Source organism: Pelodiscus sinensis, chromosome 7 (genome assembly GCF_052426305.1).
Source record: "Pelodiscus sinensis isolate ZL-2025 chromosome 7, ASM5242630v1, whole genome shotgun sequence".
In the NCBI taxonomy this organism is placed as follows: Eukaryota; Metazoa; Chordata; order Testudines; family Trionychidae; genus Pelodiscus; species Pelodiscus sinensis.
Genome location: NC_143058.1, coordinates 50,972,896 through 50,993,895, shown reverse-complemented (window position 1 = coordinate 50,993,895; position 21,000 = coordinate 50,972,896). Strand labels below are relative to the sequence as shown.

Sequence of the window (21,000 nt, the reverse complement as noted above, 5' to 3'; positions counted from 1 at the left end):
GAACTATGGTCCAGTGTCCTTTTAAAGTATGTGGTCTCGGAGACCTTTTACCTCAGAAGTATCTGTGTTTCAGAGGTGGATGAAGTAGTAGGTTAGTTTGCACAGTTAGTAATTGTTTTGGATGCTGTTGGTTCCTTCTGTGAAATGAAGTACATAGATAAGTTTTTGTATTTTTGAAGGCAAGAGAACTGACAGTTGCTTGGTACAGTTATAATTAAAGATGGAATCACTATGAGCTTTAGAGTTCTTGAAATAATGCAGGATAACTCCACAATATACTAAATAATTTTGCACACATTCCCTTAGGAACAGAAGCTCGGTGTTGAAAAGAATAATGCAGATGATCCTGGAGAAATGAAGGGTGATAATGTCACACAGTTTGTAACTAGTGTTGTAACAACCACCCTGGGTCATAAATCTTCAATGTGTATTTCTGGTAACTGGACGCACTTACCACCCACTTTCAACCACCTGCACATTAGCAGACAAGATGCAAGTATCATCTGAATCATTTTTTAAAAATCTTAAAATTTGAAGATGAAGTAAAATAGGAGTTTGGGGTGTGATCACATTACTCACAGGCGGTGGAGTTACTGTATTCCATATCAGCCAGCTGTTCTTAAAATCTGCATACCACCACACAAGCATGCATTCTGAATGTGCCACATATATCACAGAAACACTATTTCAGAATATTTTCAGCTTGCATATACTTTTTGGGCCAGATCCTGCCCCCACACACAAGATTTTCTGGTATGACTCCAGCAGGGCAAATAGCGCACAACATCAGTTTAAACAGCCAGAATCAGGAGGATTCACAGACATCATACAGACAGTGTAGTTTACTCTAGGCTAACCACCCTAGTAGCTCTTAGCACTGGGGGAAAGGCGCAGTGGCTTAGAGCTGCCCTGGGCACCTATGGTGCCCTGCTACTATAACAGCCCCTTTGTGTCAATTGCACCTCGTCCAACTCAGAGCAGCTCTGATGCTGCTACAGATTGGGCTAGAAGTTGAATACTGCTACCTTTATCACCTATACCCCTAATGGAGCTCCACCACATTGGGAACTGTGCCTTTTATTGGTACTGTTTTCCACACCCCTCTGTAAAGCATGGCTCCCTTCATTTTTTTAGTATCTGAAGAATCTAAAGTTAGAGAGAAGAGGTGGATGTGGTAATAACTTTTATTGGATCGACTTCTGTGGGTAATAGTGACAAACTTTCAAACTGCACAGAGCTCTTCTGTGTAAGAAGAGCTGTATAGGTCTGAGAAAGGAAAAGCTAAAGAGAGGTTGTACATCCCCGATCCAGCACCCTCAGGACCTGACTGATTCTGAATCAGAGAATCTGCTGGACCAGGTTCAGTGAATACTTTCATTAACATTTGTATTTTATTTTAATTTCTTCCTAAGCTCCTATTGAAAGCATCTCAGGAGGAGTGCACCATAGCATGGAGTGAAATTTTTTGCCCAAAACTTTTTCTGATGAAAAATGCAGATTTGCAGACACTGAAACGTTGTGTGAATTTGTTGGATTTACTAAATTTGTTCATTTTGAGAAAACAAAAATAAACTATTTTCTTTTGTCTTATTGAAAAGTCTACATTTCTTATATTTGTATTTAATCTTTTTAATTTTCAAAATTTCCCATTGTTCTTTTTAAAATCGGAAGTTTTAAAAATGTTCAAAATCTAAAGAAAACATTTTGGTTTTTTTTCTAAAGGAAATATGTTGTTCAATGTGAAATGAAATGTTTCAACTCTTATTTGCAGATAATTTTGTAAATTTTTGTTTTCAGACCAATTTGAAACAATTTTATGTAAAAAATTTCAAAACTGCTAATGAACTACAAAAAATGTACAGCTCTAGTTCATCACTTGACATTATGGAGTGTTTACAGTTTCTATATCCCAGAGCATAAAAACTGTGACATTCAGTTGACTCTCTAAGTTTGAACTAGGGAGGCAAATGAAGGCGACTGAAGTTGCTAATGAAGCGCGGGATTTAAATATCCCGCACTTGATTAGCATAGTTGCGGCCGGTCGCCATTTTGGAAATTGACTAGCCCAATTTAACTTGCCGCATAGACGCGGTACTCCGAAAAAAACCCTTAACTCGAATTAACCATGTACTCCTCATACAATGTAGTTTTTAAGGGGTTTTTCTAGGAGTTCCATATCTATACTCGTCAAATTAAATCAGGATAGTCAATTTTCAAAATGGCGACCTTCATTTGCCTCCCTAGTTCAAAGTAGGGGGCAAGTGTAGACGTACCCATAACTATTAAATAACTGATTTTATCCTGAAAACAAAGTGATACATTTTCCTTGACTGTGAGGCCCTGATCATGTGAAAACAGATGTGGTAGTGCTGACCTCTCTATGGGCCATCAGCATAGGCATCTACATTACTACATCCATTTGCAGGATTGTAGCCCGTGTCAGTGAAATCTTAATATCTAAAATAGATTTAGATACTTGCTTAAATTTAGAAATCATACTGCCCCAATCCTCTGACCCCAAAAGGTTGACTAATAGAGTCATTCAATTATAAATGAAGAAATCAATGTATATTACATGGCGCAGTACTGATGAGTGAGTGCTCAAAAGGTGACACAATTCATTTTAGAGGAAATGGATAACATATTCAAGCAAATTGTGCTTCAAATTATGATTACTTAGAGAAATAATATCTGATATTTCAACAAGGATGAGCCAATATTTGAAACAGATGTTTAGTATGAGTCCACTGAGGGAACGATCCCTGGTCTGGCATTTATTGTCCAGATGGTAAAATATGGACTAGATTATTCCTCTTTGTACTTGGGCCTGACAGATGGGAAATAGAATGTGATGATTCCTTAAACAAAAAATAAAAATGTTGATCTAATTAAGTTTGATCATGTGAGTTGAAACTACAGTTCAGCTGAGTTTGCCACGACTGCATGTTACTTTTGTCAGGCTTCATCATGTGACATGGTTTAATGTATGCTACCTGAAGTAGCCTTGCCAGCTGTAAGTGCTACATTCAAAGAAAATAATTCTGTGCATCCATCAAGAGATTTCACAAACGATGCTTCTGTGAAAATTGCTATTATAGAAGCTTGTGTTGTCAAAAAGCTTTCAAGCCTTCTTAGCTTTACAAAAATAATATAAAAAACCCTTTAAAGATCTTTTGTAATAAGCTTCAAGTTTTTCTGAGAGGTAAGTTTAATACAGTTACTGAGGATATGAAACACCTCTAAGAAAACTGCAAATCTATGGGATTTGAGCTAAAATTCTGCAAATTTTTCCTCTCTCCTCCCAGTTAAGATGTTTAATCAATTAATCATACCATTTTCAAGTAATTAATGATTTTTACTAAATGAACATTATTACTATTTATTAAACATTTTTCAGTCTTGTCCTAATTAAAAATACCCTTAATTTCTTCTATGCTATCTTTAATCTGCCCGTTCACTTCCCACTAACCTTGCAAACTGTCCCCAAAGATCTTCCTTGTCTTCTCTTCGAAAATCTTGTGGTGGCCAACAAAAGGCAGGTTGATAGAACATTCAACCATTCGTTGTTTTTTTAAAAAGTCCAGCATTAACTTCTGTGAAATCAACTTTTGAATAAGCAGCAGCCCTGGGCCAGGCACCAGATATAATCCACTTGGGCTGTAGGACAAATTTGGGCTATAGATCTACACTTCTGTACAGCTGATAGAGGAAGGGAACATTTCAGACAAGTGAAAATTTTCACTAACTTCTGCAGGAAGGAAATAGAGAATTAGACATTTTGTGTCATAGAATCATAGAGCTGGAAGATACTTTAAAAGGCCATCATGTTCAGCGCCCTACCCAAGGCAGGACCAATCCCAATTAAATCAACCCAGCCAGGGCTTTGTCAAGCCGAGACTTAAACACCTCTAGGGATGGAGACTCCACTACTTCCCTAGGTAACCCATTCCAGTGCTTCACCACCCTCTTAGTGAAATAGTTTTTCCTAATATCCAACCTGGACCTCTCCCACCACAACTTGAGACCATTGTTCCTTGTTCTGCCAACCATCACTACTGTGAACAGCCTTCCTCCAGCCTCTTTGGAACCTCCCTTAAGGAAGTTGAAGGCTGCTATCAAATCCCCCCTCACTCTTCTCTTCTGCAGACTAAATAGACCCAACTCCTTCAGCCTCTTCTCATAGGTCATATGCTCCAGCCCCCTAATCATTTTGGTCACTCTCCGCTGGACCCCTGTAATTGGGGACCCAGAACTGGACACAATACTCCAGATGTGGCCTAACCAGAGCCAAGCAAAGAGGAATAATCACATCTCTGGATCGACTGGCAATGCTCCTCTTAATGCAACCTAATATGCCATTAGCCTTCTTGGCTACAAAGGCACACTGTTGACTCATGTCCAGCTTCTCATCCACTATAATCCCCAGGTCCTTTTCTACAGAACTGCTACTTATCCTGTCGGTCCCCAGCCTGTAACAATTCTACTGATTCTCCCGTCCCAAGTGCAGGACTCTACACTTATTCTTGTTGAACGTCATCAGATTTCTTGTGGCCCAATCCTCCAATTTGTCTAAGTCACTCTGGACTCTATCCCTGCCCTCCAGCATATATACTTCTCCCCCTAGCTTAGTGTCATCCGCAAACTTACTGAGAATACAATACATCCCCACATCCAGGTCATTAATAAAGATGTTGAATAAAACCGGTCCCAGAACCGAACCTTGGGCACGCTGCTAGAAACTGACCTCCATCCTGACATTGAGCCGTTGATCACTACCCACTGGGCCCAACCTTCCAGCCAGCTTTCTATCCATCTTACTGTCCATTTATCCAATCCACATTCCCTTAACTTGCTGGCAAGAATATTGTGGGAGACCGTATCAAAAGCCTTGCTAAGGTAAAGGTATATCACATCCACTGACTTCCCCATATCCATAGTGTCAGTTATCTCATCATAGAAGCTAATCAGATTGGTCAGGCACGACTTGCCCTTCATGAATCCATGCTGACTATTCTTGATCACCTTCCCCTCTTCCAAGTGCTTCAAAATGGATTCCTTGAGGCTCCCCTCCATGATTTTTCTTAAAGATGGACACTACATTTGCCTTTTTCCAATCATCTGGGATCTCACCTGATCTCCACGACTTTTCAAAGATAATGGCCAAAGGCTCCTCAATGACATTTGCCAACTCCCTCAGTATCCTCAGTTGTATTAAGTCTGGACCCATGGATTTATGTACGTTTAGATTTTCTAAATAGTTCCTGACCTGTTCTTTCCCCACCAAGGGCTGTCCACCTTCGTCCCATATTGCGTCACTTAGCGCATTAGTCTGGGAGTGCATTACTCTGGGTGCAAGACAGAGGCAAAGAAAGCATTAAGTACTTCAGATTTCCCCACATCATCTATCACTAGGTTACCACCCTCATCCAGTGGGGGCCCCACACCCTCTCTGACCACCTTCTTCTTGCTACCATGCCTGTAGAAACCTTTCTTGTTATCCTTCACATACCTTGCGAGTTGCAATTCCAACTGTGCTTTTGTCTTCCTGATAATTCCCCTGCATTCTCAAGCTATACATGTATATCCCTCCCTAGTCATCTGTCCAAGTTTCCACTTTTTGTAAGCTCCCTTTTTGTGCCTAAGTTCACTAAGGATTTCCCCAGTAAGCCAATCTGGTCTCCTACCATATTTGCTTCTCTTGCTATGCATTGGAATGCTTTCTTTCTGTGCCTTCAATAAGGCTTCTTTAAAATACTGCCAGTTCTCCTGGGCTCCTTTCCCCTTCATGATAGCATTCCGGGGGATTCTGTCCATCAGGTCTCTGAGGGAGTCAAAGTCTCTACTTCCCCTATTAGCTCCTCCCAGTTTGTGAACAGCACATCAAACTGCGCACAGCCTCTGGTCGGATCCTGCAGCACTTGTACCAAGAAGTTATCACCAACATTCTCCAAAAACGTCCTGGATTGTCTGTGTACTGCCGTATTGGTCTCCCAACAGATGTGAGGGTGATTAAAGACCCCCATAAAAACCAGGGCCTGTGATCTGGAAACTTCTCTCAGTTGTCTGAAGAAAGTCTCATGTACCTCATCCACCTGATTTGGCGGCCTGTAGCAGACACCAACCACAATATCACTGTTCTTGCTTACACCTCTAAACTTGACCCATAGACTCTCAAAAGGCTTTTCTCCCTCTATATTCTGGAGTTCTGAGCAATCATAGTGCTCTCTTACCTACAGTGCAACTCCTCCTCCTTTTCTCCCTTGCCTGTTCTTTCTGAACAGTGTCCCTCTACTATTACCACAGTGCCAGTAGTTGTCCATATCATCTTTGCCATTTATTGCAATTAAGTTACTGCCAGTAATGTCAGGAAAACTCTCCTAAGCTCGCTCCTTGATACCACTTGGGAGGCTAATACGAAGGTGGATTGTTCCTTATAAGTCTGATACATTTGTTGCTTGGGTGAGAGAGCTCTCCTTCTGCCCGTCTTCAACCACTGATCTAACTGATCCAGTTTCAATGGAAGTAAATTAGGATTTTTCAGTCAACTTGACTGGAAGCTCAATAAGGATGTAAAAGAAGCAGATATGAAGTATTCCAGAATTGGATACAGCAATGTAAATTAATTTCGGGAGAGAACAGTCAAGCCAGTGAAATCCATAAAAGATTGTGGATGGTTGGTAAACTGAATGAACTGGCCTTTGGGATGATAAGTACTTTGTCTTCCCATAGGTTCTTCAGTTCTGTGTATGAAAAGGATTTTATTTTATAAACAGTTTTCAGGGGGTTGATTCCTGGCTTAATCAGGTAGCCGATTTAAATAGCCAATTTCCCCCCACTATGTATAATATTGGGTGCTCTGGGAGCCAAAAAATATATTTTACTGATTAGAACCTCAGTATCTTCACAGGCAATATGAGAGATCAGCAGCAAAACTTTATTTTTCACTATCAGATAATTTTAAGTCGTTTAAATTTGGACTCATTTTCTTATCTCTGCTCTCCTCCTCTCTTTTTATGGATTCCTAAGGGAGAAAAAATGTACTTCTGACTATTCCAGTATTATATTTAAAATTCTAATTAAATGAAAAGGTTGGAAATTCACAATACTTGGAGTTTGAAGAGTTACACTATGTATAAAGCACTCTACCATGACCAATAGATCAAGTTGTTAGTTATTCTAAGTACAATATTAATTTGTCTCTCATTTTTACAGCACATTTTAAGTGCTCTGGGCCATATTCTATACTCAGTTTTTGCACATCATTCCCACTACTGTCAATGGTATTACTGCCCAGGGAATGAATTGAATTAAATACAAAATCTCAACACACCCACATTCCACATATAGTATATGTTTAATATGAGATAAATATATATGCACTGCAAGAGATTTAATGTTACATAAATAAAATAAATCCTTAGATTTAGCATTTCCTGACTTTTTGTGTTTAGTTACTTCAATGTTTCATAATACAGGGGATTTTTATTAGTTTTTAAGTAGAGAATATTTTATCAGTCTACACCCTAAAAAGTAAATAATTTCAACAGGTCTTTGAAATTCCCAGATATTACTAGGCAGAGGGGTGAACATATTGAGGTGAATAGGCTGTAAGGGATCAGAGTTATTTGGCTGGATATGTTTTTCTGCAAGGCAAAGTTTCAAGGCAGTTGCAAAACTAAAAAAGTAAGAGCCACTTGATCCCCTATTCTGCAAATGCTTAAGCATGTGAGTATTTCCACTAAGCAAAATTAAGCTCGAGAGTACATCTGGGAAAAATTTCTAGACAAATTTTTTTTTCAATAAAAAATGCAGATTGCTCAGCAATGTAATATTTTGAGAATTCATTTTGATGTTACTAGTTTGGTTATTTAGGGAGTCAAAAATGTCTCATTTGACATATTAAAGTTACGATATTTTGTATGGAACAACTTTTCATTTAAAATGTCCTTTTAATGAGCTGTTTTAAAATCAGAAACTTTTAAGTGGTTGAAATTAAAACAAATTATTTCAGTTTGTCAAAATTAAATGTTTTGTTTGACCCACAATTTATTTATTTATTAATTCATTTATTTCACTTTTTGATTGGCTCAACATTTAAAACATTGTTTTCTTGTCTGACCTGAAAATGTATTTCATTTCAACTTTTAAAATTGCCAAGTCTCATTCATCTGGTTCTTCTCAAGGTACTTCTCACCTATCTCTTTAAGTACGTGTGATCCTTAATTTTGAGGTTGGTGATGCATGTTTTATGGTCTCTATCCTGCAGATTATCCCTGCCTCAGTCTCTGGCTCTCTGACACCAGGAAATAACATGCACATGTGTATTCACACACAAACATGCACAAACCCCCCTAAAGCTTTAATTAAGATTGGCTAATTTTAAAAATGATTTTAAATGAACCTGAAATGAACATTTTAAATAAACACGCTCAAAAATTATTTTCAAATTTGGTCAAACTTTCCCATATGTATTTTTTTTCTTTGTGTAAGTAATAAAGAACTTGGTCCTCAACTACTTGTTCCAAACAAAATTTTGAGTTTTTTTTCTGAGGAAGTTTGAGTTACTGATGAGTGAAAACGTCTAAAAACAAATTTTGTAGTAGTAGTGCTTTCCCCTTTTACTTTCCAATAACTCAAAAACAGCTGCAAGGATTTTCCTCAAATTAAAACAAATGGAAGTCATCATCTCTAGTCTCTGAGTGAACCTGGAAAGTTTCAGCCCCAAAGGAGAGGAGTTTTTTTCAGCAAATTAGAAGCAGCTGCACAAAGTCCTGCCAAATTTTAACTCACAAAACATATGAAGTTCTGTTTTAATCTTTTCATGTAATATTCATTACTTCTCTTTGTCTCCACTTAGTAAATACTCTTTTTGCACACCCATAGATAAGCTATGTGCTTTCAGTCTTGTCTTCTAGAATTTATTCTGAATCAATTATATTCTCCGGTGATTGCAGGGTGTTGGAAATAAAGTTAACAATTCTAAAGATTAATGTTGGTTCTGTTGTTCCCTAGTCATTTATATAATCTCTTAACTCCTCCAGAATTTCACCATAAAAATATTTTGCAGTAAACCCTTTGATCTGAACAATCCTATTACAACCGAGGTTTCCTACTCCCTGCTTTCGTTGGTCTTGCATGGTTCTGTTCCTTAGTGTTGCCCAGTTCTTCATGTTTTCTTCAACTTTAAGCACTCTTGTACATGATGATAGTACACTACTTGGATGTTGTCTTTTCAAGGAATTGTACTTCAAGCTTAGTTGAAATATCTTTCGCCTCCAGCATATACAATGTCTTTTAAGTAGTGTTTGTGTATAAAGTTCTATCTGGCAATTCTGAATTTTGTTACCCTGAGAGCCTCCTGCTAAGCAGCATGTAGAGAAAAAATCATAGGCACAGTTGAATTGATGCTAAACACAGTTTAACTGCAAGTGTAAACCAGGGCAAACTGTGTTCAGCATCACTTAAGGCAGGTCTGACTGGCATGCTCCCTTCACCTACAGTGTTTAACCATAGTTGCTGTGAAGGTGTTGAATACTATATCATTATAATCTTGTGTGTGTGTGTGCAGCTTCTGAGTATTAATCTCTCTGGGTATGCCTAGACTACAGGCTTTTATCGACAGAAGTTTTGTCAACAGATACTATCAACAAAGCTTCTGTCAACAAAGAGTGTCTAGACTACATCCAGTTCTGACAGTGTAGACGCAAAGGACAGTGTACTTGCAATAACACCTTCTGTTGACAGAACTCTGTCGACAAAAGACTTTATTCCTCGTAGAATGAAGTTTACAGTCGTCGACAAAACTGCTGAGTTCTGTTGATGTTAGGTCGACAGAACTCAGTGGCAGTGTAGACACAGGTATAGTTTTGTCGACAAAAGTTAAATTTTGTCGACAAAACCCTGTAGTCTAGACACACCCTCAATGAGTTACTGGAATACCATTTTACAGCTGGGAAATGAAGGCACAGAGAGACACTGACTTGCTTACAGTAACATAGGAAGTCTATGTTGGAGCAGACACTCAAACCCAGAACTCCAAAGTGTCGTAGTCCCCTAATCACTTCCTCTTGCAATTAAACCTTGTTCAGTACCAGTTCTGCTGCACCCCAATCTCCTAACAGTGTGCAAATTCCCTAGAATAATCCAGGCCTATGTGTCAAATGTAGTGCATGCCTGTGTGTTAAATGTGTAGGAATATCAGGTAGGGGGAATAATATGAGTGTTAGTGACGCTATAGCCAATCTTAGTCTTAATTAAGAGGAGTTCCACTTATCTGGACAATACTAACTTTCATTGGTTGGAAAAAAGTCAAATTCCTTGTTAATTCTTTTACTGAAGTTTTGTAAGTGTATGGAGATTTGGAATGTATGGGTTATCAGAGAATACAATAAAAATGTTCTTTATTATGACATTTCTGTATGTTAGATGATGCCATCCACATGGGCATACCATAGAGATTACATAGTTCAGTGATTATATTTCAGTGATCAGAATTTACATCAGAATGACCTCATAATACATCTGCTCTAGAACTGAACTGTTGTTGCTCCTATGCTCAGAGCAACAGTAGTAGTAGTAAGAATGACATGCACTTAGGAGAAGGGGCTGTACCATTTACTTATCATAGTTAATGTAGGGATTTGCTGCAGTGGGTAGGACATAAAAAGCACCTGCAAAATGACCCATGATAAAAAGGACAAAATGGGTGTCAAAACAAATACCAGCTCGGCCAAATCAAAAACTGATGGTCATAGGATCAAGAGGAAAATCTCATCCACTGCTATGTAAGTATTGTGTTACTATTTCTAGTTGATGCACACTTGCATTAACTTGATCCTTTTATGCTATTCAATCACATTTGTACTAAAGTGCATTTTATGAATAATAATTAAAGATGTTTATAATATACTGTAATTAGATTTTTACAATTTGGAGACTGTGTTTTAATTTGGCCCATTTTCCATGTTCCTAAATGTCCGTACAGTGAAAGGGAAGGAAAATGTTTACTTTAGTGCATATTCACAAGTTATAAGATATGTATGCTATAGCATATACATTTCCAGAGTCCTAGAGCTCGCTAATGCAAGGGTATTTTACTGGTGGCCTAGCTATTCACCAATATAAAATAATTAGATAGAATTAATTAGCATGATCAAACATGGTCAATACTGCTGTATTTAGAGCTCTATGAATAAACATGAGCGGTGAGTGAATGTAGGGCTGGGGAAGGCAAGCTCCCAGTCCTACCCAGTCTGTCTGAGGCCCTGCCCTCAGGGGCCAAGCCACTGCCCATTACAAAGGTGAGCATCCCCAGCTGCAGAGTACAGGGAGGGTTCATCGACCCAGCATCCCCAGCCTCTCTGGTCACCATGTGGAGGGCACGCTGCCCTAGCATCTCCAGCCTCAGTGTGGCTGAAACCTGGGAGCATGCAGAAGCAGGGGGAGTGCTGGGAGCAGAGTGGGCGGGGCCATGACTGGAAGTCTGGGAAGGCCTTCCCCTGCCTCTTATACATGACACCCATGTGAATAATCCTATTTTTGCTTTGGTGGGTGAACTGAAGTGGGGTGAGGAAGGTTAGGGCTGACTTAAAACAAAAACAATCATTCTGTCACCTGAAATAGAAACGAAAAATATTTCAGATCAAGCAAAATATTTTGTCCAATGCAAAATGAAATGTTTCATTTTATTGGTGAGATTTTTAAAAAAAGATCTTTTAAACCCGAAAATAAAACTTCATTTTGAAAATGCTAAACAAATCATATTGATTTTTTCAGAAAATTTCCTGCTTTGGGTTTTTTTCCAAAGGAAGCAATTTGACAAATTAGGAACAAATTCACAAACTATTTTGTTTGACCAGAATCTGCATTTGTGGGGTGACAAATTTAATATTGTTTGCTTGTGCCACGTCTAGTTCTATGACTTATTTCCTCAGAGCATGGCCACACTCATACATACATACAAAGTCTGAGAGAAGAAGAGTGTTTTGTAAACAAAGACAAACACTGTCAGACATAACAGAGTCCAGATATATTAGCATTTAGTATTTGTGTTTTAGGAAATGGTGTTGATGTATCTGTAGCTCCATCAGTTCTCAGGAAATCTTTTTATGAATGTTGAGATCTAAAATAAAATTGTATTGTCAGTATTGAGCAAAATACCTCAGCATGGTAATAGATCGTACAACTTTGCTAGAGATTACATATTTAAGATAAGGTTTAAAATTAAGACTCTTGTTGACTACAACCTAACCATTTGTGGCTATTCAAGATCCCTCAAAACTTGATTAGTGTTGCTGTGCACAGTATTAGCAGTGTTATCTTCATCCTGTAGGCAGCAGCTTTTTAGTTGTAGGAGAGCAATCCTTTTATAAACAGCTTGAAAAGTACTTTGGGGACCTTTGGGGTGAAGCATGTGTGGTATTAATTATTATTATTGCATTAAAATGGATATGCGTGAAGAAAGGACAGTCTTAGCCTCAAAGTTTTATACTGCTGAGGACCTTTTAAGTTTGTTTTTGCTTTTCTTTTAACTTTTAAAAAAAATGTCTGGGCTAGAATACAAGTAAAATAAGCAGTAAGAAAAATAAGGATATTCATTTATGTGAACAGAAATATGAATGAAAGGACTTGCTATTATCATTGCACATGATATAGAAGGACGCACTCTGAGATGAGGACCCCACTATATTAGGCGGTATACAAACAAGGAACAAAAATATCTCAGCCCCAAAGAGCTTACAATCTAAGTCAAAACACAACAGATGGATACAGATTGATGGAAGTACAAGAAACAGAGACCATATGGCTTAGCAAGATAGGCAGTGGTATCAAATGCACCAGTGACGTAAACATTGTTCAAGATTGTGTATGGTTTTGTAGACATGAGAGAATTTTTAAGGAAAATTTGAAGACAGATAATGAAGAAGCTTTGCAGATGTTTACAAGGAGTTCCTCCCCGAATGAGAAGAGCAGCGCAGGTGCATGTTTAAAAATGTAACAAGTACATAATGAAGGCTGTTGCGTGGCCCAATTAAAGGCAGGAACTAACATCTCAATAGTAAATGAGAGGCAATGTGAGCGAAGTTTTGAGAAGGAAACTAAGCAGCTTATGTTTGCTATCTTGTTGCCATTATCACAAAAGGCTGCTGAGAACATGAATAGGCATGGCCACTCATGGAGAAGAAAGGCCAGTCTAAGAGAAGAATGGAATGTGATCAGTGCAATCTATATGAATGGTGAATCAATCAAGGTGATGTTTGATATGATAAAGAGGGGAAATCAATGAAAGGATTCAGAACAAGGGGTGACATACTCATAGTGATGAGCTAGGGAAAGGATATTTGCAGCAGCTTTCTGAATGACTATGAGTAGTGCAAGATTGTCAGGGTTAAAGAAAAACATGTTGATATAACTGAGGTGCAAGATGACGACAGCTTGGATAAGTTTGAGCTGTGTGGTTCCATAGGAAAGGCCATATCTTTAAGATATTATGCGGGAAGAATATGTAAGATTTAGGCAAAAGACTGGATCTTTCAAACAATCTGCTGAAGCAACAATTAGGACATGTCTACTCTCTATGGGGATCAATCTTCTAGCATTTGATTTAGCGGGTATAGGGTAGACCCCCCCCACAAAATCAAACACTGAGGGCAGACCCCACTGGCGTCTTGTACTCCTTATTCTGTGAAAAGTAAGGGAAGCGGACAGGAGCATATTCTCACGCAGTGGAGACACTGTGGCAACTTGGCTTAAGGTAAGCCGAATCCAGCTATGCATTTTGCGTAGCTCTATGGCTTACCTTAAGCTGACCTGTCTGGTCTAGAGATATAGGAGGAGAACTAGAAAAGGACAGAGCCATATAAGCTAAGGGAGCACAAGATTTCAAAAAAAGGACATAGTGAGTGGTGTCAGTGACAGGGCAAAGTACTGTTCTGAACTTTAGCAAAAGTAATTTAATTTGAGTAAGTAATTACATTTCTTTAGCTGTGTAAACAGGCAGGCACAGTATGGGTGAACAGTGTGTGTGAACAGTATGTACTCATGTACATACCTACATCCTTCAGGTGTGTCTTTATTCCTCTTACCTAAGCCGTACCTCATTGGTTACACTGCTATTTTTATCCATGCTGGGGGTGGGTATGTACTCTCAATGACTCTGAAACAGGCATGTAGTGTAGGTGTACCATCAAACTGTCTCTTTCATGTAAATTACCATCCAGCTATCTCTCATAAGAAATATAGGGTCCTAAGAGAATTCCTGGAATATAACTTGAAATGATAAGGGGAAATTATACAGCAAAAAGAAACAATTTGGTTAAAAAGGCAACTTTCTCCTGTTCCTATCTTCCCCTGCTCTGTGTTCACATAGAAATGGTTACCATCCACCCACAGCCAAGCTGAGCCCATACCTTAGCAAGTGAATAGTAAAAAGGGCCAGAGAAAATTAAATTTACAACCAGTTTCTAGTTTTTAATCTCCTTTCAGATGAAATATATCAGTATTCCAATCCCACACACAATCTCAGAGATTGGGTTTTTACCAAATTTCCCCCCAAAATTACCAAGTTTTAAAAATACAAATAGTCATGTTTTACCCAGTTTTTTAACCCAATTTTTGAAAATACTTGCACTTTCCAGACCTGGCTCCCCCTTCAGGTATTTTCCATTTGGTAGCTGATGCTGCAAAGTTGGGCAAAGAGTTAATTTCTATCAGCAGAGATCACATAAGAATGGCCATAGTGGGTCAGATCAAAGGTCCATCTACCTCAGTATGCTGTCTGCTGACAGTGGCCAATGCCAGATGCCCCAGAGGAAGTGACCACAATAGGTAAATATCATGTGATCTTTCTCCTGTCATTTATTTCCAGAAAAAAAGAGGCTAAGGACACCATTCTTACCCATCCTGGCTAATAGCCATTGATAGACCTAACCTCCATGAACTTATCTAGCTCTTTTTTTAACCTTGGAAAGTCCTAGTCTTCACAACCTCCTCTGGCAAGGAGTTCCACGGGTTGACTGTGCACTACGTGAAGAAAAACTTCCTTTTATTTGTTTTAAAACTGCTACCTATTAATTTCATTTGGTGATCCCTGGTTCTCATGTTATGGAAACAAGTAAACAACTTTTCCTTATTCACTTTTTTCCATACTAGTCATGATTTTAGAGACCTCTATCATATCCCCCTTTAATCTCTTTTTTTTCTAAACTGAAAAGTCCAAGTCTTTTTAATCTTTCTTTATATGGGACCCTTCCAAACCCCTAATCATTTTTGTTGCCCTTCTCTGAACCTTTTCCAATATCAATATATCTTTTTTAAGATGCGATTACCACATCTGTATGCAGTATTCAAGATGTGGGCATGCCATGGTTTTATATAGAGGCAATAAGACATTTTCTGTCTTATTCTCTATTCCTTTTCAAATGATTCTTAACATTCTGTTTGTTTTTTTGACTGCCGCTGCACACTGAGTGGATGTTTTCAGAGAACTATCCACAATGACTCCAAGATCTCTCTCTTGAGTAGTTGTAGCTAAATAGTCCCCATAATATTGTATGTATAGTTGGGATCATTTTTTCTGATGTTCATTACTTTTCATTTATCAACATTATATTTCATTTGCCATTTTGTTGCCCAATCACTTAGTTTGGTGAAATCATTTTGAAGCTCTTCACAGTCTACTTTGGTCTTAACTATCTTGAGCAGTTTGGTATCATCTGCAAATTTTGCCACCTCACTGTTTACCCCTTTCTCCACACCATTTATCAATAAATTTAATAGGATTGGTCCCAGGATAGACACTGGTTACCTCTCTCTACTCTGAAAACTTACCATTTATTCCTACCCTTTGTTTCCTGTCATTTAACCAGTTATCAGTCCATGAGAGGACCTCCCCTCTTATCTCATGACAACTTACTTTACTTAAGGAGCCTTTGGTGAGGGACCTTTTCAAAGGCTTTCTGGAAATCTAAGTATATTATATCCACTGGATGCCCCTGATTCACATGTTTATTGACCCCCCTTAAAGAACTCTAGTAGATTAGTAAGTCATGATTTCTCTTTACAGAAACCATGTTCACTTTTCCCCAACAAATTATGTTCATCTGACAATTTTATTCTTTACTAAAGTTTCAACTAATTTGCCTGATACTGACATTAGACTTACCTCCAGTGCCTTTTAAAATATTAGCATCACGTTAGCTATTTTCCAGTCATTAGGTACGGAAGCTAATTTAAAGGATGGCTTACAAACCACAGTTAATAGTTCTGCAATTTCATTTTTGATTTCTTTCAGAACTCTTGGGTGAGTGCCATCTGGTCTCTGTGATTTTTGTTACTGTTAAATTTATTTATTTGTTCCAAAATCTCCTTTTATGACACCTCAATCTGCGACAATTCCTCAGATTTGTCACCTAAAAAGAATGAACTGCTATGACAAGGATGCAAAGAACAGAAAGCTCACTCTACCTCAATTTCGCCACCACCTTATGTGCATATCAGATAGCTCTTGTTGCTAAGGCTGCTGGTCCTTTGTTTTTCATTTTTATTGTTTTTTTTCCCCACAGCTTTTCAATTTTTTAAAAATAAATGCAGATAAATTCCTGGTAAATTTTAAACAAATGCAAACCAAAACAAAAGGATTTACTGTACCATACATAGGTGTGTGCTTGTTTTGTAGCAGCTTAAGTCCCATGCAATTTGAGGTTCATGTTGTGTTATACCGAAGAGCTTTCTATAGCTGTTTCATTGCAGGAGAATTTCATCCCGCTGGAGAAAGTATTTGATCACTTATAAAATGGTTGAGGGATTATATTTTTTTATCTTGGTTATACAATACATATATTACATTCCAAATTGTCAAGACTGTAAACATCATAATCTCCCCAAAGATGTTTTATAACAAAGTTAAACAAATGCAGAGTTCAGTGGATTACATTACAGATTAAAACTGGGGAACAAGATCAATTTCTGCCGTCACCCCAAAGCCAGTCTTGGTATTTTTTTACTCCCACCCTACTCCCATATCTGTTGTATTCTCCCAATAAATGACTGCCCCATGTTCCACCCTCTTATGCAAACTTCCTTCCCCTCCATTGATTTTTGTCGCGTGGTCTGAAAAGCTACATTGAAATTCATGAATAACTCAGCCTGTGCTATTAAAAGTTAACATGGTGGCCAGGTAAATCCAGTGATGGCTTCACAGAAAGCAAAGTTGTGTTCTGAGTTTTTGCAAAGTCCAGAACACTAGCCTCCTGAAGAAGCCACAAGACAGATGAACTGGTGAAACTGTACTTGTGCACCTCAAGAACCACACTCGAGCATGTCAGATAATAATGGTGACATCATGCCTCCACATAAATCTCTCACTGAGCAGCCTCTCCAAACCCTCCCCTTCCAGAGAATTAGATCCCTTTGGAAACTGAGTGCACTGCTGCGCAAAGTAGCTCATCTGCCCTTCTGTTATATGTCTGGGAGTCACACCTGCTTGTCCATGCCTCTGCTCACTTGCTCTCCTCCATAGCATCGCATCCCAGAAGGCAAGGTCTTGGAAGGGAAGTCAAAGAATTAAGAGAGGATCTGACAGACATGAAAAAGAAGGAAAAGATTACTGAAAGGAGAGGGAAAAAATGAGACCAAACAAAAAAGAAAAAAATGGGAATGGTAAATGGGGGGATAGCCAATCTTTTTTTTCCTTCCTGTGCTCTCCAAATGCCAAAGCTCTTGTGTACTTCATCCTGTAAAACCATAGCTCAGGAATCCTCCTCTTCCAGAATGATACCCCCTCAAGTTTTCACCTTGTCAGAATGAACGCTGTAGGAATTGAGCATCTTTAATTGTTAAAACACTCTCTGGCTAGTAAACTAATGTAAACATTCACAGGAGCTCAAATTCAAACAGCTCCGTGTTTCAGAAAGATTTTTTGGTAGAAAGCATTGTTATTAGAACAAACAATGTGTGCAACCACAGTGGCAAGATTTAACTACATTATTTTTCTAATAAGATGATAAAGTGAAATGTGGGGCTGAGGGACCTTTAGATCCCATCCCCTTCACTCCCCCCCTTACTATGCACCTCTCTACAATGTAGAAAAGTTAGGCAAGGGATTGTTGTCCAAGATTGGAGGGTAGAGAATTTAATTCCAGGAAGTGTTCCAGTAATTTGAGTGTGTGTGGACATTATGGTGAATTGCAGGATTTACACAGCACATTGCAAATTTCATCTACTTAATCATCAGGTAAGCAAGTGTTATCATCTCCATTTTACAGATATGGCACAGAAAGTTAGGGCCTAAATATACATACGTGTGTTTATAGCAAAATCCATATTTAGGCATCTGTTACTTTCAGAAATACTGAGTTGGATTTGAATTCCTAGCAGGAAGCAGTGTGAAGCTGGGATAATCCCTGGTTCTTAATCACTGGCTTCCCCTGAAAACACAAGCCAAGGAAACTTTCTGCTTCCAGCCCAACACTGCTCTCCCACTGCAGCTCCTTCTCAACATCCTTTTTTGCAAAGAACACAGGCTTAGCTTTTCTAACTTTTCTGATTAACTGAGAGCCTTTAGTGCCTGAGTTATTTGTATCCTTTGTGGTATACCTTTGCCACCACAACTGTTTTTCCCTTGTTATAGGTTGTCCATATATTTGCACTGCAAATATCCCAAATACAGCCTCAGATCAGTCGCTCACATAATTCTGAAGTAATTTGTTAATAATGGATGTGAATATTTTTGCTGTTACTAACTGATACCCCACACAGAGCTGGGGTACTCTAAAATTGTTCAGATGCTCTGAGAATAAATGTTGACTTTCTGGAGGCATACTATTATATCTACAGTTTACAGAAGGCAAACCTTATTTTTTACATTGACCCAGAAATGATGACTCACAGGCTATGTCTAGACTGCAGAATTAAATTGGAAAAAGATACGCAATTTGCGGTGTGCAAATTGCGTATCTTTTTCCGATGTTCTTTCAAAAGAGGCTTTTCCGAAATTTGGCACGTCTACACGGCACCAAATTTTAAAAATACCTGCTCTTTCGACACATTCCTTCTGCCTCGTAGAACGAGGTTTACAGGAATGGCAAAAGAGCGTGTCTGCTTTTCTGAAAACTTTTTGGGAAAGCAGATGTGTTCCTTGGATGCAGCATTGCTTTTCCAGGATACCTTTGGTATCCCAAAAAAGCACTGCAATCTAGACGTAGCCACAGGCACTATAATATGGTCACAAGCGGAGACACCATTTTATGTCAGTCTTAAAAGCCTTCCTTCCTCCATGCTTGGTGAGAGAGATCAAATAAGGAGGGCCACAAGTTGCTCTAAACATAGAAGCAAATGCTCACCATTCTTGGGATTGATGGTTCTAAAAATCTACAGAAAAATTTGTGTTTGCAATCAAATTCTGTAGGACTTTTCTGTAAAGGCTGGGAACTGCAAACTCTGCACACACGCACATCAGGATGATATAGCTAATGTATTCAAGTTATTGTGCATCCAGCCACCTCACTCCTGGTGTCCCCTCAAATTCCTTTTTTTACTGGCCTACATAGTCTAATGTTGAAGCAGGCAATTGAGTTGTAGGGACCTTAGTCAGATCCTATCTAACCCACTAGCCACACTGGAATCTCCCACATTTGCAAGAATTGTAATTTAAACACCAAAACCCAGATGTGGTGGGTTGGGCAGGTCCCAGGCCCAGATGGAACATGGGATCTTCTCACACCCTACAGCATAGAAGTGAAGGGGGCAGGAGGTAGAAGGCAGAGGTAAGACTAGAAGCAGTCCCACACACCAATGGCAGAAGTGAGCAGAAGTAAGGAATAGGAGGCATGCAGAATGCAGTCACAAGTGCCCCCAGTTGAGCTTCTACCCCTGAAACGGTGCTCCCAGCTCTACTCAAGTGCTTCCCCAGTGAGCAAGCTAAGCATTTAGCGACACAGAGACAATGCTGCAAACTAACTAACTGCCATTAAAACTGGAAGAACTTAAATAACAAATAGTCTTGCAGCACCTTAGAGACTGTTCGTTATTAGTTGGTCCCTAATTCCTACTTTTTGGCTTCAGCTTGCCTAGTTTTGTTGTTCATATCCTTTGTAGAAGGCTCTTGGATACTGAAGATGAACTCTCTGACATCCAATCCGATTCAGTCCCACTGGAAGTACGGGACTGGCTGGCTTCTACCTTCACAAGGAAAATGGGGATGACAAAAAGGAGACCTGAAGAAAAGCCAAAATTCCGAAGCATTGTGCATGCTGTGCAGGCTGGGATATTTGTAGAAAGGTGAGTGTGGATTTTAGCATTATAGCAGATAACATGTTTAACCACCGTGGCACTATCTGAGCCAAATTCTAAGCAACGTGTGGCACCAAAGCTTTGGGAAAGTTCAGATCTGCATCTGAACTGCCTCCTAGCCTCATCTCTATCATGGTCTGCACTGCACTGATCTGAATGAACTCCCTAGATACGAATCCTTTTGAACACTGGAAATTTCTGGACCCAAACTGCATGGCATAGACCCATCTACACCAAAATGTGACCAAGACTCAACATTTACATTTTTATTGATAATTTTGTGTTATGCTTTTCAAGTACAACAAATATACCAAAATACCAGACTGATCCTAATACACAAATCAAACAAAGAGAATTTGGATGAAGGGGAAGAAAGAGTGGTAGTGTGACATAATGATCTTCAGTGTCTACGTGGATCAGAGACCTCTAAAACATTAGCCCAAATTGCTTTGAATTTTTTGGGCTTTCTCTTTCTGTGAAATGCCAGTTGTTCATTGGGTGCAATGTCAGCCATATCCCTGAGCCCGGCATCAATATTTGGTAGGAATAGACTGTTCCATTTTGCAGGATTAATTTTTGCAGCCTAACCTGCACATTGGAGCCATGTTATCTTCTAATCGGGTAATTTTCAGGTATCAGGGATATTTTCAACAATGAAACTTGAGGAGGGCTTCAGCTTAGCATCCAATATCCAATTGGTCTTTTGACCCC

General features: G+C 38.9%; 1 protein-coding gene across 5 annotated transcripts in view; it reads left to right on the top strand.

The window, feature by feature from the left end:
* The window catches only part of PDE1A (phosphodiesterase 1A), a 289,140-nt gene that overhangs the window by 189,575 nt on the left and 78,565 nt on the right, over positions 1-21,000 (top strand). For 4 of the 5 annotated variants that reach the window (XM_075933755.2, XM_089779787.1, XM_025183938.3 and 1 more), the window contains exon 3: positions 20,095-20,277. In XM_075933755.2, coding sequence (XP_075789870.1) covers positions 20,095-20,277 — 183 coding nt within the window. Of the gene's footprint in view, positions 1-10,558; positions 10,785-20,094; positions 20,278-21,000 lie in introns of those variants that run through there. The other variant, XM_025183939.3, reaches the window with a different exon arrangement.